General features: G+C 34.9%; 1 protein-coding gene across 1 annotated transcript in view; it reads left to right on the top strand.

Annotated features, from left to right (window-relative positions):
• The window catches only part of LOC145670331 (acid ceramidase-like), an 86985-nt gene that overhangs the window by 15092 nt on the left and 51966 nt on the right, over positions 1–19927 (top strand). Inside the window, exons 4-7 of the mRNA XM_081738859.1 lie at positions 8090–8174; positions 10467–10750; positions 16645–16789; positions 18802–19023. Of these exons, the coding sequence (XP_081594985.1) occupies positions 8090–8174; positions 10467–10750; positions 16645–16789; positions 18802–19023 (736 nt within the window). The remainder of the gene's footprint in view (positions 1–8089; positions 8175–10466; positions 10751–16644; positions 16790–18801; positions 19024–19927) is intronic.

Raw genomic sequence — 19927 nt, 5'->3', positions numbered from 1 at the left:
ATAAATAGTACGAATAAAAATCACTATAATGTAAGCAATCCTCTTATAACTGGGTAAGAAAAATGTCACAAGGCCCAAGCAGCCTAGGAAAGGATCCCCACAGAGTTCCAAGCAAATTAAGTGGAATGGGTTTAGGATCCACAATGCTCTACGCAATTGGAGAGGGATAAGAAGGCCATAAAGCTTCACGCAAGCTGGGTGGCTGAGGTTAGGAATGCCACAGAGTTCCAAGCAAACTAATTGGGTGGGATATAAGGCCTAGAGCTCCAAGCAAACTAAATGTTTTGGGTTAGGTAGCTCTCAGAGCTCCAGGCAAGCTAAGAGAGTGGATTTAACCAGCCGTAGACTGATACCAGGTGTCCTGGTTTTATAGCTGTTCCAGTGTGTCGGTGGCGCTGGTTGTCCTTCGTCAGATGATTATAGTCCGCGTCACCTGAATTGGCATATGACGTCAGCAAATAAGCTCACAGTGCGCTGATTCCAAACCTTCAGTAAGAAATTTAATCTTTCCTAATTGATTTTGTTCATATTTATAGTCATTTACGAATGATTAGATACCTCACTGAAGGTTTGGCAACAGGGCACTATAAGCTTATTAGTTGACGCCATACGTCAATTCGAGTGATGCGGATTATAGTGGTGTCGCTAGTATTCCTCTCGTCTGCCACTGTTAATAGTTTACACCGTGTGCGTGGGTTTTCTCGGGGTTCTCCCGTTTCCTCCCACTTTCTTCATTCCACCATTTCATTCATTACTCATCATCACCGTCTCCTTTAGCCTAACCGGCATAACCGTGGGACGTAAAACTCACAGATTTTGTTAATAGTTTGTAGTAGGATGCACGTGGTGGTGTTGATAAATACAATCAGGTGTTGATTGTAAACAGACCCATGTGCGGGATATTATATTCAAAATGGCATGCAGCGAATTTTACGAAAGCTAGTAACTATGAACACTTTGTCCTTGTGTTTTTTGCATTGCTGTGTCTAAGACACTTCATGATAGTTTACTTTGTATTTAAGTCCATTGTGAGCAGTTGGCATGCTTAGGACGAGACTTACAGTTTAAAAGTGGAATCTGGACTACTATGGTAGTGAATTCAATGCTTTCCCATTGCGAATCAAATCCGAAAACTCGTGCCTCAAAGGTACATACACTACCCACTAAACCAGCAGCTATGTGAACCCATTTCATGACATCAACAAATTCACGTAAAATACCAAGATTATCTGAATCTTTGAACTTAGGTGAAAACTGAAACGCGAACATGTATTCGAAATGTTAAACATGGTTTTACGAAAGCAATACACGGCTGACAGATTATGAAATTAAATATCATTGTCTTGCTTTCCTTTTGTTTATTATTTTGAAGGGAATTGCAATGGATCTGAACAGGTATAATAGAATGAAGACATTTGATTGAAAAAGTAAAGAACCATGAGAACTATGTTGAATGTAAATAGTAAGCACGTCAAATATTCGCACAACCTGATCGTGTTTTATTTACATTTCTAGTAAAGCTCATAATAAACTTGTACAAAGAAAGTAACATTCGGTCACTGCTAATTGATTGCATCAAATTTTGGATTTTTTTCTGACTGTATAATTACGTTCTTTAGGTAAAGTAAAACGAAAATATGTCGTTCGTCGTAATGACGGAAATAAACTCTCAGCTGAACTGTTGGATACAGGGGTGCACAGAAGCAAATGGAAGCTTATATCTACATGTAGATATATACCTAGGTAGATTCTTGTTGCTCGGAAATTTGCAAATGTAAGAATCCCGTGTCATATTCATACGCGCGTGCATAATTAATTCTGAAATTTCCAGAAATGAAGTATGAAAACAGACTGGTTCGAGAAATTTTGCTGCTTCAGACCTTGGCTCATGCGTAAATAGGACCCGTATTATTATTATTATTATTATTATTATTATTATTATTATTAATAATAATAATAATAATAATAATAATAATAGTATTTTTATGTTCTAAATGAAAGCTCCACATCAAACATAACTTTCAAAGTAAACTTTAGCAGTATAACATCTAGTCAAGGATCAGATATTGAAGGGAATACCTCAGGGATCTCCCCTTTCGCTTCTTCTCTCGATTTAGCAATAATTTGCTCGAATAAGTCAAATATTCAAAAATACTATTATACACAAATGACCTGAAGCTTTTTACAATAGTTAATAATGAGTATGATAATTATGTGTTACAGAAAGATTTAGATACAGTAGGTTACTGCTGCAAAAATAATTTATTAGAGATTAACTATGGAAAAGCTAAATACACGACATTCAGTAAGAAAACTCAGTATTATGTCAGCAAATATAAAATTAATAGTTTCAATTTAAAAAAAAAAAAAAAAAAAAAAAAACGAAGAACAAACTAAAGATCTGTGTATTAAATCTGATAGACAGCTGAAGGTCGGAAGTCATATAAATGATACAAGACAAGGGACGAATAAAACAAGAAGCCTTATGCTCAATCAATGGTCTGATTTTAAAAATTATTGTTCTTTTATGTACTTATATAAGGCACTTATTCATTTAATTTTGTTCAGTCATTCGAATTATTGTATATAGTATACAAAGAAACGAAATAGAAGCAGTAAATGAATATTGTATTAGACTAAAATGTTACTAAATAAAAAAAAATATTATTCACTTAATTCTGAATATTGATAAAATTATTAGCGACTCCAACCTTTATTTAACCAATCTATATTTATGTTACAAATGCGACAAGAAAGGTGATATATCTAGATATTTTTAACTAGTGGCTTGAAAATAAAATGAAGATTGACTTATTCTATTAAATGAAACATTAATTATATTCTGAAAATAGTATTTAAGAAATATTGTTCTATGGCTCCCGGCATACCATTGAGATGCTCCTCAACCAACTGAATGAGCCTCATATAGAATCTGATGTCCAAGACTGCATATCTGACTAGTCTAACCTAGTTGGTTTAAGTCCTCCTGAAAAACGGGCAGAAGTTCGCAATCAATTTGGGACAAGCCAATCATCAAATTATATCAATCAGTGTTATTACAAGAAGCAGACAGTCAAGAGGATAAGGCTAGACATCACCAATTTCAGGTGCTTGGCTACAGGCATTACCTTCACACACCCTAGGACTGCACCTTCCAAACGAAAGTTTTCGTACTGCAGTTGCACTTCGCCTAGGAGTAGACATCTATGAATCATACAACTGCTCTAAATGTGGTGCATCAGTCAAGCAGAATGGTCTACACGGTCTGTCTTGTATAAGTAGCTCCGGAAGACATGTGAGGCATTCGAACGTGAATGACATTATCTGGAGAGCACTCACATCGACGGAAGTTCTATCTGTTGGTGAGCCTGTGGGGTGTAACAGATCTGATGTCAAAAGACCAGATGGCATGACGCTGGTACCATGGAAGAGGGGAAAAATTCTTCTCTGGGATTTCACCTGCTCTGACTCTTTCGCGTCATCTAATCTCACTCTTTCTTCATCTCGAAAAGGAGCTATTGCAGCTGCAGAGAATGTGAGAAAAGAAGAAAATGAAAAAAGATGTGCTCGATAGATACATGTTCGTACCCGTTGCCATTGAATCGAGCGGCATTTGGGGCCTCGAAGGGCTCAATTTCATCAAAGAAGTAGGCCAACGTATTGCACACCTTACTGGTGACAAGTGGACTACAACGTATCAGCATAGCAGTTCAGCGAGGAAATGTGGCTTTCATTTTAGGTACATTACCTCCTGGAAAATTATTAGAAGTTGTTTTCCTTTTATAACTAACTGTTCAGAATTTACTGTTTATTGTTATTATGCATCTTCAATATATCTTTACGTTATAATCTTTTATCCAAAGAACCAATCTTTTATGTTGAAAATTGTTAGTAACTGTATTTATTGCTTATTACAGCTATATATATATATATATATATATATATATATATATATATATATATATATATATATATATATATATATATATATATATATATATATATATATATATATATATATATATATATATTTACATCTTTAAGGTTTTTTTTTTTTTTTTTTTTTTTTAATCGAATGATACGATTTGCAGTATTCAATATACTTTCAATGACGATAAACTTCTGAAAGCAAAGTTACCATTTCTGCTCTAACAACCAATGTAGAAATAAGTATTTTTACAAAGCTTTCAATCAGATCTTGCATTAGCGCCAATGTTGTATGAGGCCGCCACCAGGACTTTTTTGATTAAAAATGTGTATTCTTTTAGGTAACTTGATAAAATCTTTCTTTTCATTTGAAACTAGTTTATTGACCTTAGGATAAAGAACTCTTATCTTTTCACATATTCTATGCAACGCATGGTCCACACAGGTGACATGCACCGTTTTGGAGTAGCAAACGGCAAGGCCTACTGCAACTTTTTTAATGTAAGCAGCAGCATCTGTAACAAGAAGAACGCCAAATTTTATGCCTTCTGGCCTCAATAGCTCTTTACACACTAGCAAATATTTTCTCGTCAACACAGTTTCGTCATCATTACGTAGCACTCCTACAATCACGTTTCCCACTTTTTTACTACTGGAGTCTGTAGTTTCGTCCATACATAAACAAATATTTTAATGCGCACATTCCTAGCGAATATGTTGTAGAGTTTTCTCTAACACCTGTGCAGATAAGTTTTTCGCAATGTTGATACCTGAGGCAGTTCGAAGTTCGTATATTTCACGAGAAACTTTCGTAATTCAGGGTTCTGTAATTTGAACAGTGAAATATCTGCGGATACAAAAGCTCTGCGCAAATCCATTGAAGAAGCGAACAATTTTGACGGTTCACCAGAACTAGACGCAATTGGTTGACCGATAAATGCCTGTCTCTTGCTCAAACGTGAAGCAGCAGCAATATACTTCTTACTCTCTAAATGCTGCGTAATTTGTGAACATTGGTCAGCCGCGACAGATTTACCACACGGTTGGCAAAATAGCACTTTGCCATCAGTAGAAAATACATCTTTATATTCGTCATAGAACTTCTGCAAACGAGATGAAACGTTTGCCTTTATTTTAGGCATTTTACAGTAAGGAAACATACGCTGTGCTGAAGCACCACTCAGAACACAATAAACGAAAAGACACGTAGTGGATTCAAAGTCCTGCAATGTTGTAACTGGCTTGTTGCTGGGTAGAATTCCCTTAACAGGACCTTACGTGTAGATTAAAGTAAGGCGCCAGAAGTCTGCTAGTCAACGTGCTCAAAGACAAAACAAACCTGACACACTCGATATGAAAGTGGTGTGGGAAAAGCATTTTTTCTTTCGAAGATTTCGATGTAGCAGGCCTCAATGAGAGATTTTATGTTTTTAAAACGAAAATTCTTAAAGTATGTATTTACATACGGAAAGCTGGAAAATATGTGTTTTTGCTGTGGAATAAAATTTGCTGTGGTGACATAAAGGGGTATGATCAACATTTTGGCAAAAGAAAGGGCCTCTATCTCACTGCAGAAAAAAAAACATTTATTTAAATAAAGTTCCGTTCCCTAATTATGATGTATCCCGGTGGCTCAGCAGTGGACCACTCAACTCTGGTGCGAGGGTTCCTTGTTTCGGTGTTTGTTTTGTTTCGGAATGTCTTGAGTCATTCTTGTTCATTAATCATACGTCTCCTTTAGCCTAACGATTAAAATCGTGGAACACTAAATTAAAGATTTCATTTTTAAATTGTAATTATATATTCCAATTTTAATAAGAGAAATTACATTAAAAATATAATTAGATTAAGGAAGACAAGATTTAAACACTATTCACCATCGACTACTATAGAGTTAAACTACTTACGGATCCTAACTCGGCTGATCCTCGGTATTGAAATGGGACGCTGAATTCCAACTAATTAAGAATATCATTTCCCGATGTTCATGTGCCACACTCTTGGTCACGAGAAATATGAAAACTAAATTATTTTATTTTAGTTTAACGTTCCACACTTAGGCTAAAGGAGACGGATGACTAACGAAAGTGAATGGTTGTGAAGGTATTATATTGTACTATCCCACCGGAAATTGAACCAAGGACTGTGTGCACCAACGACGCATGCGCTATCCACTGGACCAGCAGGGAGGGCTACGAGCGAAGAAAGACGTTCTGTATACACAAGTAGATAATAGAGGGTATGTTTCGAAACAACACCGACAACGTTTGGGAGGTAATTCCTGACACCAAGACAAAACAAGAAGTATAGACAAACCTGGGTGCACATAAGCTTCCTTTCGGAATTATAGGCTGCCGAAAACACGAAAAAATGAACTTTAAGTGTCCATAGTTCCAAAACTATGGGGCCTGTCGTAGTCGGGCCAAGACTTCACTTAGGAACTAATATGTGCGCTATCAAAAATAAATGTTTCAGAATCTTGCGGATACTCACGCATATAGAGGGAGTTTGGCTACGGATATATAATTTGAAGTAATTACCAACTACCTCTATACGGTAGTTGCGGAAGTACCGTAGTATTCTGAAACTTGGATATTTGGATAGGGCACATACTAGTTTGTAAGTGACGTCTCCTCCCGACTACGGTAGGTCCCACAGTTTTGGAGCTATGGTCCTTTAAAGTTCATTTTGTCATGTTTTCGGTAGCCGATAACTCCGAAAGAAAGTATTTGTGCACTCAGGTTGGTTTATACTTTTTGTCTTATCTTGGTGTCAGGAATCATCTCCCAAACGTTGTATATGTTTGAAAACATCCGATTTCCTGCACGCATTCATGTTGCAAAATCCACCTATAACTTGAATGACTTGGAAGTTTTATACGTTCTAATTGTTCCTGTTTACTAGGTTCAATTGCAAAAGGTATAAACTGAACATAAGAATAACAACAAAATTAATAAGTAGGTACATAGTTCGAGAAAAAAAAAATATATATATTTTCCGCAAATATATATTTCTTGTTTTATGTTATTAAGAGACAACTTATTAGTGCATACAATCCGAAAAATCGGATGTTGTGTTAATTATGTTTTAATTCATTATAACGCCACATCCAGAATTTTTGTGAACAAAACATTGTTGCCCGATCATTTAACAGTCTTGAGAGGGTGTTATTGTTCTCGAGACACTTGCACTTTGGTTTTGCAGGGCAAATCCTTCAAAAGCGGCCATTGTTATTGAAATATCACTAATGTTTCAAGAACATGACTGTTAAAGAAATGTGGATTCGTTGAATAACTAAAGCCGTTAACCAAAGTAACAAAGTGTTAATGTATGAAGAATAAAATATTATTATAAAAACATAGGTGAAATATAGCCTATTAGTCAAGTATTTCCCGTGCATGTGATAATTTTTTTTTTTTTTTTATGGCGCTTGCCGCCCACTACAATCAAAAATTTCAGCTAGAATCCGCTACAGTCGTTTAAAATGCTCTAAACATACCCCAAAATAACAAATTGTATGCAAATATTACCTCTAGGAAATTTCATGCACTAATGGGTTATGTCATTTTTGGAACTGGTAGAGAATTAAACTGTACTAGATTTATCTGCATTCTTGTGTTTTACTGAAATAGCATTTACCGGAACCAATCTGATACTTAATAGAAATTGACAGAGAACTTCTCAGAATGGTTAAATATTCAGTTTGGGAAGATACACTTCCCAAGTGAGTACCTTAACATTGTATTTGAAGAAATATTTCTACAAATGAGTGTGATTTTATTCAAACCCAGTTACTTTGAACGAAAAAATGAACAAGGTCACAAGGAAACTCAATAAAAGTGAACACGTTCCTTCTCTGGGCTGTAAGTTTAGATTCATGTGCACAGTTTTGGCCAGCGGTGCATACGTTAATTCTAATTAGCAATGATATAAAATATTAATGTGATTTATTTCTAAATATTCAGTTGTGTAAAAGTAAATGTTTTCTGTTGCAGTAAGTTGGCCACCTCAGTTACATGTACAAGTATTAATCCATAAATTGATTACTTAAACAAGTTGGGTGTTGTATGTGACATTAGAGTTGGCCAATTTAGATGGATTCTTACTGTATTTTATGTATTTTAGTTTTACATATAATGTGTGATAATCTGCGTATTTACAGGGATAAAATACCAACGTACAAAATAAACTTGGATTTGCCTCCCAGTGAGAGATGGGTCAGTTTGGTGAAGGATAAGAAACAAGATGTAAGTATTGATTTCTTAGATTTGTAGTTAACACACACACACACAAAAAAAGGCTTTGTTTAAAAGAGTATTTTATTAAAATACAGGGTGGCGCAAGAAAGCAGAATTTCATTTGACGTAAAATACACGGATCAACACAGGAAAAAAATACATTTAGTAATGAGAATCCATGTACAGAGCATGTCACTAGCTATACATGCAGGCCCGGACTGGCCCAGGTGATAGGCGGCGATTGCCGTCCAGACAAGGGCCAAAACAAAAGGGAGCCAAATGAAAATTTTAATAAAGAGAGGAGGTCAGGAGGAAGAGAAGAATAAATGTGGAAAACGTGTGCGACAACTAAATTCTTGTGCACAGTCACGGTGGCAATCTACATACATCAAACTCTTTGAACGTTTCATTAAAATTTAGTTGCGACTCACGTCCCCTATAAAGTAAGAATGGGCCATGCCAGCTTCAGAGTGATGTCGTTGCAAGTAAAAACAATAGTGAAATCCAACACGCTTCCTATCGTGAAATATGAAAGGGAGCCCAAAGTATAGTGGGCTGACAATACAATTCTTGAGAATTTAATTACTTGGCCCAGGAAAAATAACAATTTGAAACACAACAGAATGAGATCTAAGATCACTTTTAAGATATCATGGCGCCGAGCTGTTGCTTCGGTAACAAGATCCCGTAGTTTTGCCATTGTTGAGTCACTCATGAGCGTTTGCTTCCATCTTTTCAGTAGTTTCCAATTTTATCTGCCAAGAAGTCGACCCGTTGTCAAGTTATTCAAAATCACACTGTGAGGTAGTGTATATCCTTATTGTGTCGAAAAATACTGTGGAAACGGAGGTTAGTGCAATTGTAACGAATGGATTATAAATTCGGTCTTCTTGAATCCACAGCTTTGATAAGTAAAATATTAGTAATTTCTTTGCACGTAGGTGTTTTCTTTTAAACGAAACTGTGGCTACTGCTGTTGAATCCGGCTTCACAGTTGTTGTGTATTCATATACTACAATTGCTATTACAGTAAGAACTGGATATAGACATAAATTTGGAATAAAATACGTAAATCGAAATGAAAATTAATTACACCACTTTCTGATAGCAATATTAAGATATACTGTTGATAATTTCTTTCCTGATCTTTTATCACTTCGCAACCATAGTGGGTATAATTCCATTACGATCACCCTGTAGGCCTATATGTGCCCAATATTTGCATAAATACACACAATCTAGGTGCTTGACATAGTTCGTGTACTATAAGTGCTTACTGATATTAATTCCTTTACGAGAAGATTTTGTCGTTCGGAAGGTATTTCCCACCGGGGAAAAAAAATATTTCGGACTACGTGCAGTGGGCGGTCCTTTGCAGCTTATCGTACCCCTTGTTCAAGAATACTAAAACCGCCAGTACTAACTTTAAATTAATTTGTCCGTAGTTCTTTATGAACAAATTACAAATTTCAGCCATCCCAAAGTGAGATGAAAAAAAGTATGTTAATGATTAATGAAAAAAAAAGTATGTTAATGATTACTGTCTGTGTTATTCTCATAAATATTGTTACATAACATATACCCTGATTTTATATTATGATCTTTATGGTATAATGTACGGTATGCTACTAAAGAATAGTGTGTTTTCTCTAAGATGATAGTGTGCTTTTATCGTGGGAAAACAGTGGGCAGTTGGGGTAATGGTGGTTGGGAGGGGGGATTGAGAATTTGGGGCCAACACAATTCGTCAGCCGCCGGGGCCAACTAGTAGCCAGTCCGGCCCTGTTTACATGCCGCTTTACGTCTTGAAAATAACGTCGGAAACATGTGTTCCATTATGGTAGATAAAAAGCAGTTAAATGCTCAGTGTGCGGTGCCAAGTATTGTAAAGGATCGAAGAAAAAAAAAAAAAAAGACAGGATTAAAAAAAAAAAACTACAGTATTTTCCAAAGGCAGAAAAACTGAAAATAATGAAAAATTGTAGTTTTTGTTAGCAGTTCTTTGATTTATGATTTGATTTTCAGTTTAACGTCCCTTTCTAAAAGTTATTTTTTAGTTATGAGTGGTTGATAATTACAGCATGATGTAGTGTAAAATTCTTGCTGATACTTTTGTACGTCGCTAGTTTCTAAACGAAATATTTTGTCAACCTGTGTTCAGTAGACTCTATTTTTGCTTTGTTTGATGTAAAGCATATTTCACTATTATCGTTTTTGTATGAATAACATTTTCTAAACAGGATAACGTGTTCTGTCTCTATTATTATTTTATTATTTCATCTTGTTTTATTTTATTTTTAGATGTACAGACTGCTTATAAGCATTAAAAACTATACTGAGGAATTACTTGGAGATGTAGTGTTTAAGATGGTGGATACATTCCTGCCTTATGTTGCGAAGAGACTTCCTTATCCATTCGCAGATGAATTAAGAGGAATTGCTCATGCTGTTGATATGTCGCTTGGTGAAGTTACTTTGTTCAACGTATTCTACGAATTCTTCACGCTTTGTACATCGATAGTTGCAGAAGATGAACGTGGTAGATTGTATCACGGAAGAAATCTTGATTTTGGATTGTTTCTAGGGTAAGATTTATAAAGAGTAATAGTTACATGCAAGCGATATATATATTTTTTAAATGTGATTTTTTTTTTTTTTTTTTTAAATTAGACTAACAATAACATTCACTTTTGGACCTAATTTACGTAGATACGTAACAACACTTGATATCTGAAGTGATTTCAACAAGGAAAACTAAATATCCAGATCCCTGCAGAACAGTTTAGAAGTTTCTATTTACCTTGTTTTGAATGTATATAAATTTATGAATCTAGGGTGTCTATCGGTCACGAAAAAGTCACGAAATCAGAAAACGGTCATGAAAGTCACGAAAAAGTCATGATATTTAGCGTTTGGGTCACGATTTTTTTAAATGTGCAAATGTAAGTACAGATTGGAAAATTTTGTTGTATAAAACGTCAAAATTCACCACCTAAAATGTCTATGGTCGGCTTTAGACGCTACCAAATCGCAAGCAAAGTACGTTTCTATCGCATGGATGAAAATTCGGCCTAATTCGCACCCGAATTCGCTATTGAAAATGTTAGGAAATTTTATGATTTGGTAAAGAAAAGGTCACGAAATTTCATTTTGGAATTTTAGTAGACACCCTGGAATCTTTAATTTTTTTTATTATTTGTTTTTAGGAATTTCTATTTAAAAAATGTAGCTCCTTTTGTAATTAATAATTTTGACTTTTAAATAAAGCTTTGATATAGGAGTAATAATCATAAACGGGGTGTTCATATCACGTAACAATAAAGAAGACATTATTTGTAGAATAAGGTAAATACGACAAGATAATTGTGCCGTAGCATTTGTAGTGTTGGTTTACAAATGATATTGGTGTTAGTTGAAGAATCAGAAAATAAAATTAACTAGCTGAAACTGCGCTCTCTACACAGCATATCATTCACATATGAACATGAATCTCCGTGTCGCTCCTCACAGCATCTGTACATTTCCCTTTACAGACACAAGTGAAAGACGTCTTGATAAAAATCGGCAAGGGGTATCATAAAGGAGAGGTTTTTTCGATTATTTTTTTCAATATCTCGAGCCTACTCCCGGTTGGAGTTTCTAACTCATGTATGATCAGTGTTTTCTTTTTTACGTGCATGCAGTATGTAATATGCAAATACATTACACTCACAATTAATTATAATATTAGTGATATATGATGTTTATTGGGCAAAACACTGCAAACAATAAAGATTCATCTTAGACTGTAGAAATGGTTATCCCTCGTTTTACATTATCATTTGGCCATGAAACAAACGCCGGAGAGATATACTAACCCCTTATACAAATGTGTGGAGTTGGAATGTATAACTCGTAGGATATGGTGCTTCAGTGCTTCACTTTTTAAAATTTCAGCACCCCTAAAAATGTAATATAGAAAGAACGGCCATTTTTTAAAAAAAGAATATTGAATTAGAACTGAACAGTCTACACAAAATTTGCAATCGATCAGTGAAAACGATATCTTTCTAGAGCTTGTTGTTTCCGAGATATTGTCAAAAGAATTCACCACAAACATAAAAACATCTATAGACATATAAACTTTTCTTGACCACAAACATATAAAACTAGCATTTTAATATGTAGATAAGGCGCTAACAAACTCAGTAGAAGCTGCGAAGAATGTGAGAAGAGAATAAATCTAAAACAAAAGCAACGGCGAATGGAATGAATCTGTTGATATGAAATATAGAAGTAGGAGGGGTCCAGGTAGAACAGGTAACTAGTTTTTAATACTTGGGTAGTATTGTTAGTGAGAAAATGAAGTGCGAACGTGAATTAAAAGCAACGATAGCGAAAAAAAATTAGGAACAAGAAAAGTTCATTTTGTGGGTCATGGAATAAAGAGGTAAGAGCAAGACTCATAACGTTTTTTGTGTGGAGTGTTGTACTCAGTGAGACAGAAACATAGACTACGCCACTAGCGTTCGAAACAGACTGTAAGCTTTCGGAATAGAGAAAATTAACTGGGTCATACGGGAAACGAATGAGGAAGTATTAGACATAGGAGGGAGAAAAAAAAAAAAAAGATGTAATTTAAAAAAGAGAAGCTTAGCTGATTTCACACTGCCATGTCCTAGGCATCTGTAAATCGAGTTAGACTACTGTGGATCATTGACGGTGTGAAGGTAAGATTTCACACTTCTATCATTTAGTTATACGAAGATCGGGACAGGTTAATGTGACTCATGAATGGATGATCTTTAGATAAGATTTCATACTTCCTTGACATAGGTATATGGAGATCGAGACAGGCCACAGTGGACTATCGAAGGTGTAAAGGTAATATTTCACACTTCCATGACTTAGGCATATGAAGATCGGGAAAGGCCAATGTGGAAGTAAGATCTCACACTTCATGACCTAGACGTATGGAGGAGCTAATATGATTAGCACCATTCTTCAGTTACCTTTATCTCACAGGGTTTTCCTGATATCCATTTGACAGGTTATATGAACGTTTTGGCCGCATTTGGATGAGGGTGGAACGAGATAATAATTTCGCTCCCACCGAGATCGAACCCGGCGTGTCAAGTTGGTAGGTAGACGCATTACCTGCGATTGTCAGTGGCATGTTGACAAAAATTTCTCAGACTTGTAACTCATAAACAAGGTGTTTTTCAACTATATTATAGGTAAACTAATTGCAAAACTAACTTTATTGTGCATTTTTGTTTAATAACTGCGAGAAAATTTCTAGAAATATTGCTGTTGTCTTCCTCTGTCACGATGCACGCTAAAAAATGGACGTAAAGAACTCACAACCATATGAGTCCATATAAACGTACAGTAAATTATAGCAACAATTAAGAAAACGACGAGACTTCACTGTCTAGAAAGCATCCAACTACGTAGTTGTTAATTAAGTTTTATAAATGCATCATCACCCTGAAAGAGTTTTGGAAATTATTTTATCGTGATTAAATAAAAATGTGTAATGTATTTAATTTTATTATTAATTTAATAATAATGGGCCCAACATTTCCCTTACTAGATATTGTTTTGTGTTATAACCAGATCAGTAGTAGCAAATTCTTTGTTATTACCATTTTAATCTTTCAATGGTAATTCTTTTGAATGAATGTTGTGCTCAGGACGAATGATAATAATAATAATAATAATAATAGCTGTGACAGAAAAATAAAAAATAACAATAGAAAACACACACAATTGTTTTAACCAACTACTGCTATATGTGATGGTAGGAGATTATATCAACCAATGCATGAAAGGGTGAGTATTGCCCCACCTCACCTTTTGTACAGGAATCGATCTGGAAGTGAATGTAACAAGATTAAATACATACTGACAAGTCGCAACTACACTTAAGGATCTAGTAGAAATATGAGATTCAATATAATAATATAGAGGAAGAGTATGAAGTTAAATATTATAATGATCTTTATTATGAACACATTTTTAGGACATTCATATTATTTTGTGCAATGGACTTATAGAAGTGCATTTCATTTCACTTGTGCGGTTTTCTTTTTTTCTTTTTTTTTTTTTTTTTTTTTTTCATTTTACGTTACAATGGACTCATTATTCACGTTTCAACCTCATCCGTGGGTACTACAGCGATAACATATTCTCACATACCTTGCTTATACGTCATGATAATGCTCCAGCCAATGAGAGTACATGTGCAGACGAAATGAATAAAACTTCGTATGATATAAGGGCTTTGAGACGAAATGAATAAAAATTCGTATGATATGAGGGCTTTGAGATTTCGTTTTACGCCTGGGTTCTAGATCCGTGGGCGGGGCTTCATCTGAGAAGCGGGAAGAATGACGCTGCAGTGTTCAGGATGAACACAATCCAGCGAGACCTGCGTAACTTTTCTGCTCAAATATTTATGAACATTTTTCACTATTTGTCTTTTTTTTTTTTTTTTTAACCTTTGTATAAGTATGTAGAATCTTACGTATAAAAGTATACAATATGTTGAATTGAATCATATATGTAATTTCTTTTCGATATTTTCCTCAGGATCGTCATGTGCATAATCCGCCTAGTATAAGTTTCTTTATACTATGTTCTCTACAATAGAATTGAATTGTGAAGTATATTTGTTTCAATATAACTCCTTTGTGGTTTATTGTGGTTGTTTGTAGTGAAGTTGGAACAAAACTTCGTTTTCTTTGAATCACATCACAATTTGCATTCGTAACATCGTTTGTATACGGATAGCTTTGTATACTTTGTACGGGCGCTGGACGGATTCCAAGTTCGATTCCTGAGCTTGGTTATTACGTTGGTATCCTTTACCATCCGCAGTAATCATAATATCTCGGAGTAATAATACCTCGGAGGAGTTTCAACAAATAATTGACAATAGTTTCGTCATAACTACTGTCGGGTTTGAAAACTGAAAGATGCTTTATGCACATTTAAATATTCCATATTCTGAAGTGGGGGCCATCTTCTTCCTTTAGATTGGAGGATTGTAGTTTTATTTGTATAATTTCTCTAACCAATCGCTTCCCAAGAATACATTTGGTATCCATTCTGAACATTCTACTAAAACTGGAAATGCTAGAAATTCACTATAACATCCGGTTTCAATATTGATATACATACATCAAAAACAATCAGAGATAGCAAGAAGTGTTTTTTTGGAATCTGTTTAGTGTTCTAAGAATAGATACTATCGTCTGTTTTAACTCCCTAGAAACTGGAAATGGTATACAGCAACCACTTTCGGTTTTGACGCGTTTTAATATTAATTGAAAAAATATTACACCATACAAACCAAACATTTTCATGTTGTGCACACGTGACACTGCTAACTATTTAAACAGTCTATAATAATTGGAAGAGCAAAAGTGAGTGCCTGCTAAGTTTATTGATAAGATTACTCTTCAAACGGTTTACATTACAGTAGTTTAAGTTAACCTTTAAAAAAATGCTTTGAAAAATTTACCTACTTATTATCATGTTCCAATGGACATGTGTAATGAAAAAGTTAAAAATTGCTATACTCACGTAAATCTATATATATAAAAGAGAACGTACAAAATCCTTTGTTCCCTCATCACGCTAATACGGCTGAACCAATTTCTTTTATTTTTGGGGGGTTATTAGGATTTGGACCCTAGATGGTTTTTATCATATCACTTTAATTTTTAATTACCAGTGTCTTGAGATAATTGACCATTCAAGTGTCCATAACGTACAAATCCTTTGTTAGTTATTCATCATAGGTAAAAATAAACGTATTTATATGCAACCCGCATGACCGTGTCACTCGGCGGGTTAACATAAATGACAGGCGATATAATGTTAACATTTACTGCAATCTTCTATGGTTTTTATCATATCACTTGAAAGCGAAAAAGTAAAAATTATCTAAGTAACAAAGTTTATTGCGTTCCGGGGTGACCGCAGCGAAGCGGGGTGAACGCTGCTAGTTTGTGATATTTTTTTTAGTAAATATAATTTTAACGCATCCCAAGCTGACAGACATGGAGGGACATTGCTTAATGTGAGTATGCTTTGTGTTAATTGCATGACCTAATGCTTAAGAATTGTCTCCTTGTGATATGAACTCCGTACCACTATACTACGCACATCCTGTTGTAATTCTGCATAATATTCTGTATACTATATCGTTTATGTAAATTTGTAATGGTGTTAGGTAAATATATCTTTAGCATTTTTTCAATAAAATTACTCTCATATATAACATAACTCGTTTATTATGTCGTAACACACATCCTGCAAGTTATACATAAATTTAGCAACTATAACAATATTTCAGTTTTATAAATCTCATAAATAAATAACATTTAAGCATCATCTTATAACCGAATTATTCTTAATTTGATCTGAGCATGTTTAACGCAAATAATATTTCTGTTTCTTCCATTAATTGAAGTTTATTTTCTCTTCTTAGATGGGATGTCAAAAATCAAACATGGTTAACAACGGAAAATCTGAAGCCTCTGGTCGTAAAAGTGGAATTTCAGAAAGCAAACCGTACGCTTTTCCAGTCAATTCATTTCACAGGTTACGTTGGAATTTTGACTGGAATAAAGCAGGTGAGTAATGTTACATATATCGTGCGATAATTAGGAAAGTTGATTTTGATTCGAAGTTAGTTTCGGCACGGAAATTTTTCGTAGCTTGCGTGTGACTTTGAATACACGTGTACAAATTTCCAGCTCGGCCTGTCGCTAAACTGGCATGTGACGCGGCTGAATGTAGGCTAGTGTTGTGATTCCTTGTCACCGTTTCAACAATGGAAGAAGGAGTGAATAACAAGTCCTGTGAGCCTTTAGGGAAAACTCCAACGGAAACATTTGAAATGTTGAAAAATATTATAGATTTTACGTTGCCTTCTTCGTTGTCGTGTTTCCAAATTGTACAAAGGTTTCAGAGCTTTAAGGGAATTAGTAGAAGATGACGAGCGAATAGGTTCAAGCATGTGTCAGAGCAACTGAAATGATTGACAAAGTTCGTGGTATTATTTTGAATGACCGAAATGCAAGTTTTAGAGTAATATCAAACCTCGTAGTGGTGAATGAAACTTTCACCAAATAATAACACAGGATTTAAAGAATCGAAAGTCCTATTGCTTAACGGAAGATTAGAAACTGGAAAGAGTTTTTTGCTCTGTGTTTCTAGCTATAGCCAGATTTGTCCTCCTGTGATTCCTTCCTTTTCCCCAAATTGAAGGGTTGCATTTTGACGGTATTTCCACCATCCAGAAAGTAGTGACAAGAACCTTGAACATTATTATAATACAAGACATACTAGATTGTGCAATGTTGTGTGTGGACAAAGGAGATTCCTAGTACAGACCCAATCTCGTTCCTAATTATTGCACTGTGTAGTACGTGTGTTAATTGTAGAGTGAGTGTTAGATGGGAGTTGATTATATTTTGTGCATTTTTTGTTTTTAAGGAACAGGAACTCATAAATAAATAAATATAAAGTAAGATGAAGGTCTACAAAGTAACTACTTAACATTTACAAAATAACAATCGAAAATAGCCATTGTATCCCGAAAATTCCTTATTGTTGAAAGATATTTCAACAAAATGTATGACAACAATTAAATTGGACATATTGCTTAGCAATTACAAACACAATGAAGATAAAAATATTGCACATTGTATCCGTGTGTAAGTACTTTAAAGTTAAGTTGTAAAGTAATTTTTTTTTTTTTTTTTTTTTTTTTTTTTAAATCCGCATTGTCTCCATTGATTGTTTTGGAAAAAAGACAGGCAAGAACCATACTATACCGTAAGCATTATAACAAAAAGCAATTTTAGGTAGAGCCATGAATAATTTGGAAGACTGAGCCCCCCCATGACCCTTCTGGGTATGAACTTGTGTTACGGGTCGACAGTGTTGCCACATAAGTACGAATGTGTGGGGGGCGCTTGAATATGCCCCTCCCTCTGTCACACAGAAACGAGAGCCAATCCTAACCATTTTAAAATGTCAATTTCGTATTCAGTACCTTCAAATTAGTTAGAAGAGGATATTTTCATTTATGTAACAGAAAATAAAGGTAAAATTTGTAGAATAGTGTAATCTGTAAAGTTACATACCTCTCACATGAAATATAGAAGGAAATTCACCCGTGTTAAGGATTAAAATAAAATTGTCTTTAGTGTAACCATTATTGACATTATGAGTAAACTTTGCGCCTTCGATAGTGTACAGTCGTAAAAATATATTACAAAATTATGGTTAATCATTTCTAAATATTTTAAATCCTAAGTCTGAATTAGAAATATCAAACTGGTTACTTTTCCTAAAGAACCTGACTCCTTGCATGGCACAGGATCTGTGGCGATCGCTTCATTTGCTCCACCCATAAGATTAAGATTAATAAACCATGGTCTAAAGAAACAGAAGTAGTGACGTTAGGAGTAAATGTGCTAACTACGCATCACTCAGTTGAACATGCACCATGTGCCTGGCCAGGGAGCTTCAGTTTATATACTATAGTACTTGTTATTGTCATTGTTAGAGTGCTTTTCATTATCTAGGTAACTAAGAGTGTTCCGTAATTAATTTTTATCTGTGTTATTAATTCTAGAACAAGTTTACGTTATCAGTTAATGAGAGGTTTCGACTCAATGGCGGATACGTTGGCCTTCTAGAATGGATCTTTGGACGTAAAAACCAGAATTGGATGGGTTTCTTAACAAGGAATGTGTTTGAGAACTGCGAAAGCTACGATGAAGCTCAGAAAGTTTTAGCGAAATCTCCGTTGATAGCTCCAGTTTACTTCATCTTAGGAGGAAATAAGTCCACTCAGGTAAGATTGGAAAGTCTTGTGCCTATTGAAATTTATGTATATTAAATGCTATATTTTGCTCATTCACCTAGTCGTAGATAAAAATTGAGAAGAACAGAAATCTGAGCTTATTAAATGGAATGAGCGCGAAGAAATATTCATATCGCCTTTGACGTGTAAACTTCGAGGAAAAGAGTGGCCGTTGCAAAAAGTAGTAATTTAAATGGGTGTGATCATAGCGTTGAAAGGCATTCATAAAGTTCAAATTTTAAAGCTTGCATTCTTCTTGCTTCCAACAGTTCCCATTTTCACATATACCTTACGAGTTGATATCGGTGTGTATGAGTTGAAACCTGTCTTCTTGAACCCAGAATTTGAGTTACGATCTCAATTACTTGATTTTAAAATCAAGATCCTCGGTTTAATTCTTAGTCCGAAATAAATTAATTTGAATAGAAACTAAGTAAAATATCGTTTGTGTTTTATTGTTCCAGTAGCTGAATAATACTGACCATAATATGCAAGAGAGGGTTGCAGCTTTGTAGCTCAACTCTTAGCAAGGGAATGGTCGGGGGAACGTTCTGATATACTGTGAACTAGGAGTTTCAACTGAGGTGGTAGCTAAGTGCCTACCAAATAGAGTCTGCGAAATAAAATGAAGACTTAAAAAAGCAGAAGATAAGAGATAATGGTGGAAGTAAAAGGGTGTTACAGGATGAGTGTCAAACATAGTACGCGTGGCTAAGCAGTTAACGTACCCACCTTGGGCATGGGAAACCCTGGTTCGATTCCCGGCTGGAGCTCATGTAGTTCGGATTCCATTTTAAGCTGTAGGTCCGCGTCTCATATAGCCTTGCTGCTGAAAAGAACGTTAAATTAAATATCAAATCAAATCAAAGACAGTACTTTGTTACTTGTGATGTCT

The sequence above is a fragment of the Thermobia domestica genome, chromosome 14 (assembly GCF_964235325.1).
Source record: "Thermobia domestica chromosome 14, izTheDome1.hap1.1, whole genome shotgun sequence".
Taxonomy (NCBI): Eukaryota; Metazoa; Arthropoda; class Insecta; order Zygentoma; family Lepismatidae; genus Thermobia; species Thermobia domestica.
The sequence above is the reverse complement of the archived record's forward strand: the minus strand, read 5'-3'. Positions and strand labels throughout refer to the sequence as shown.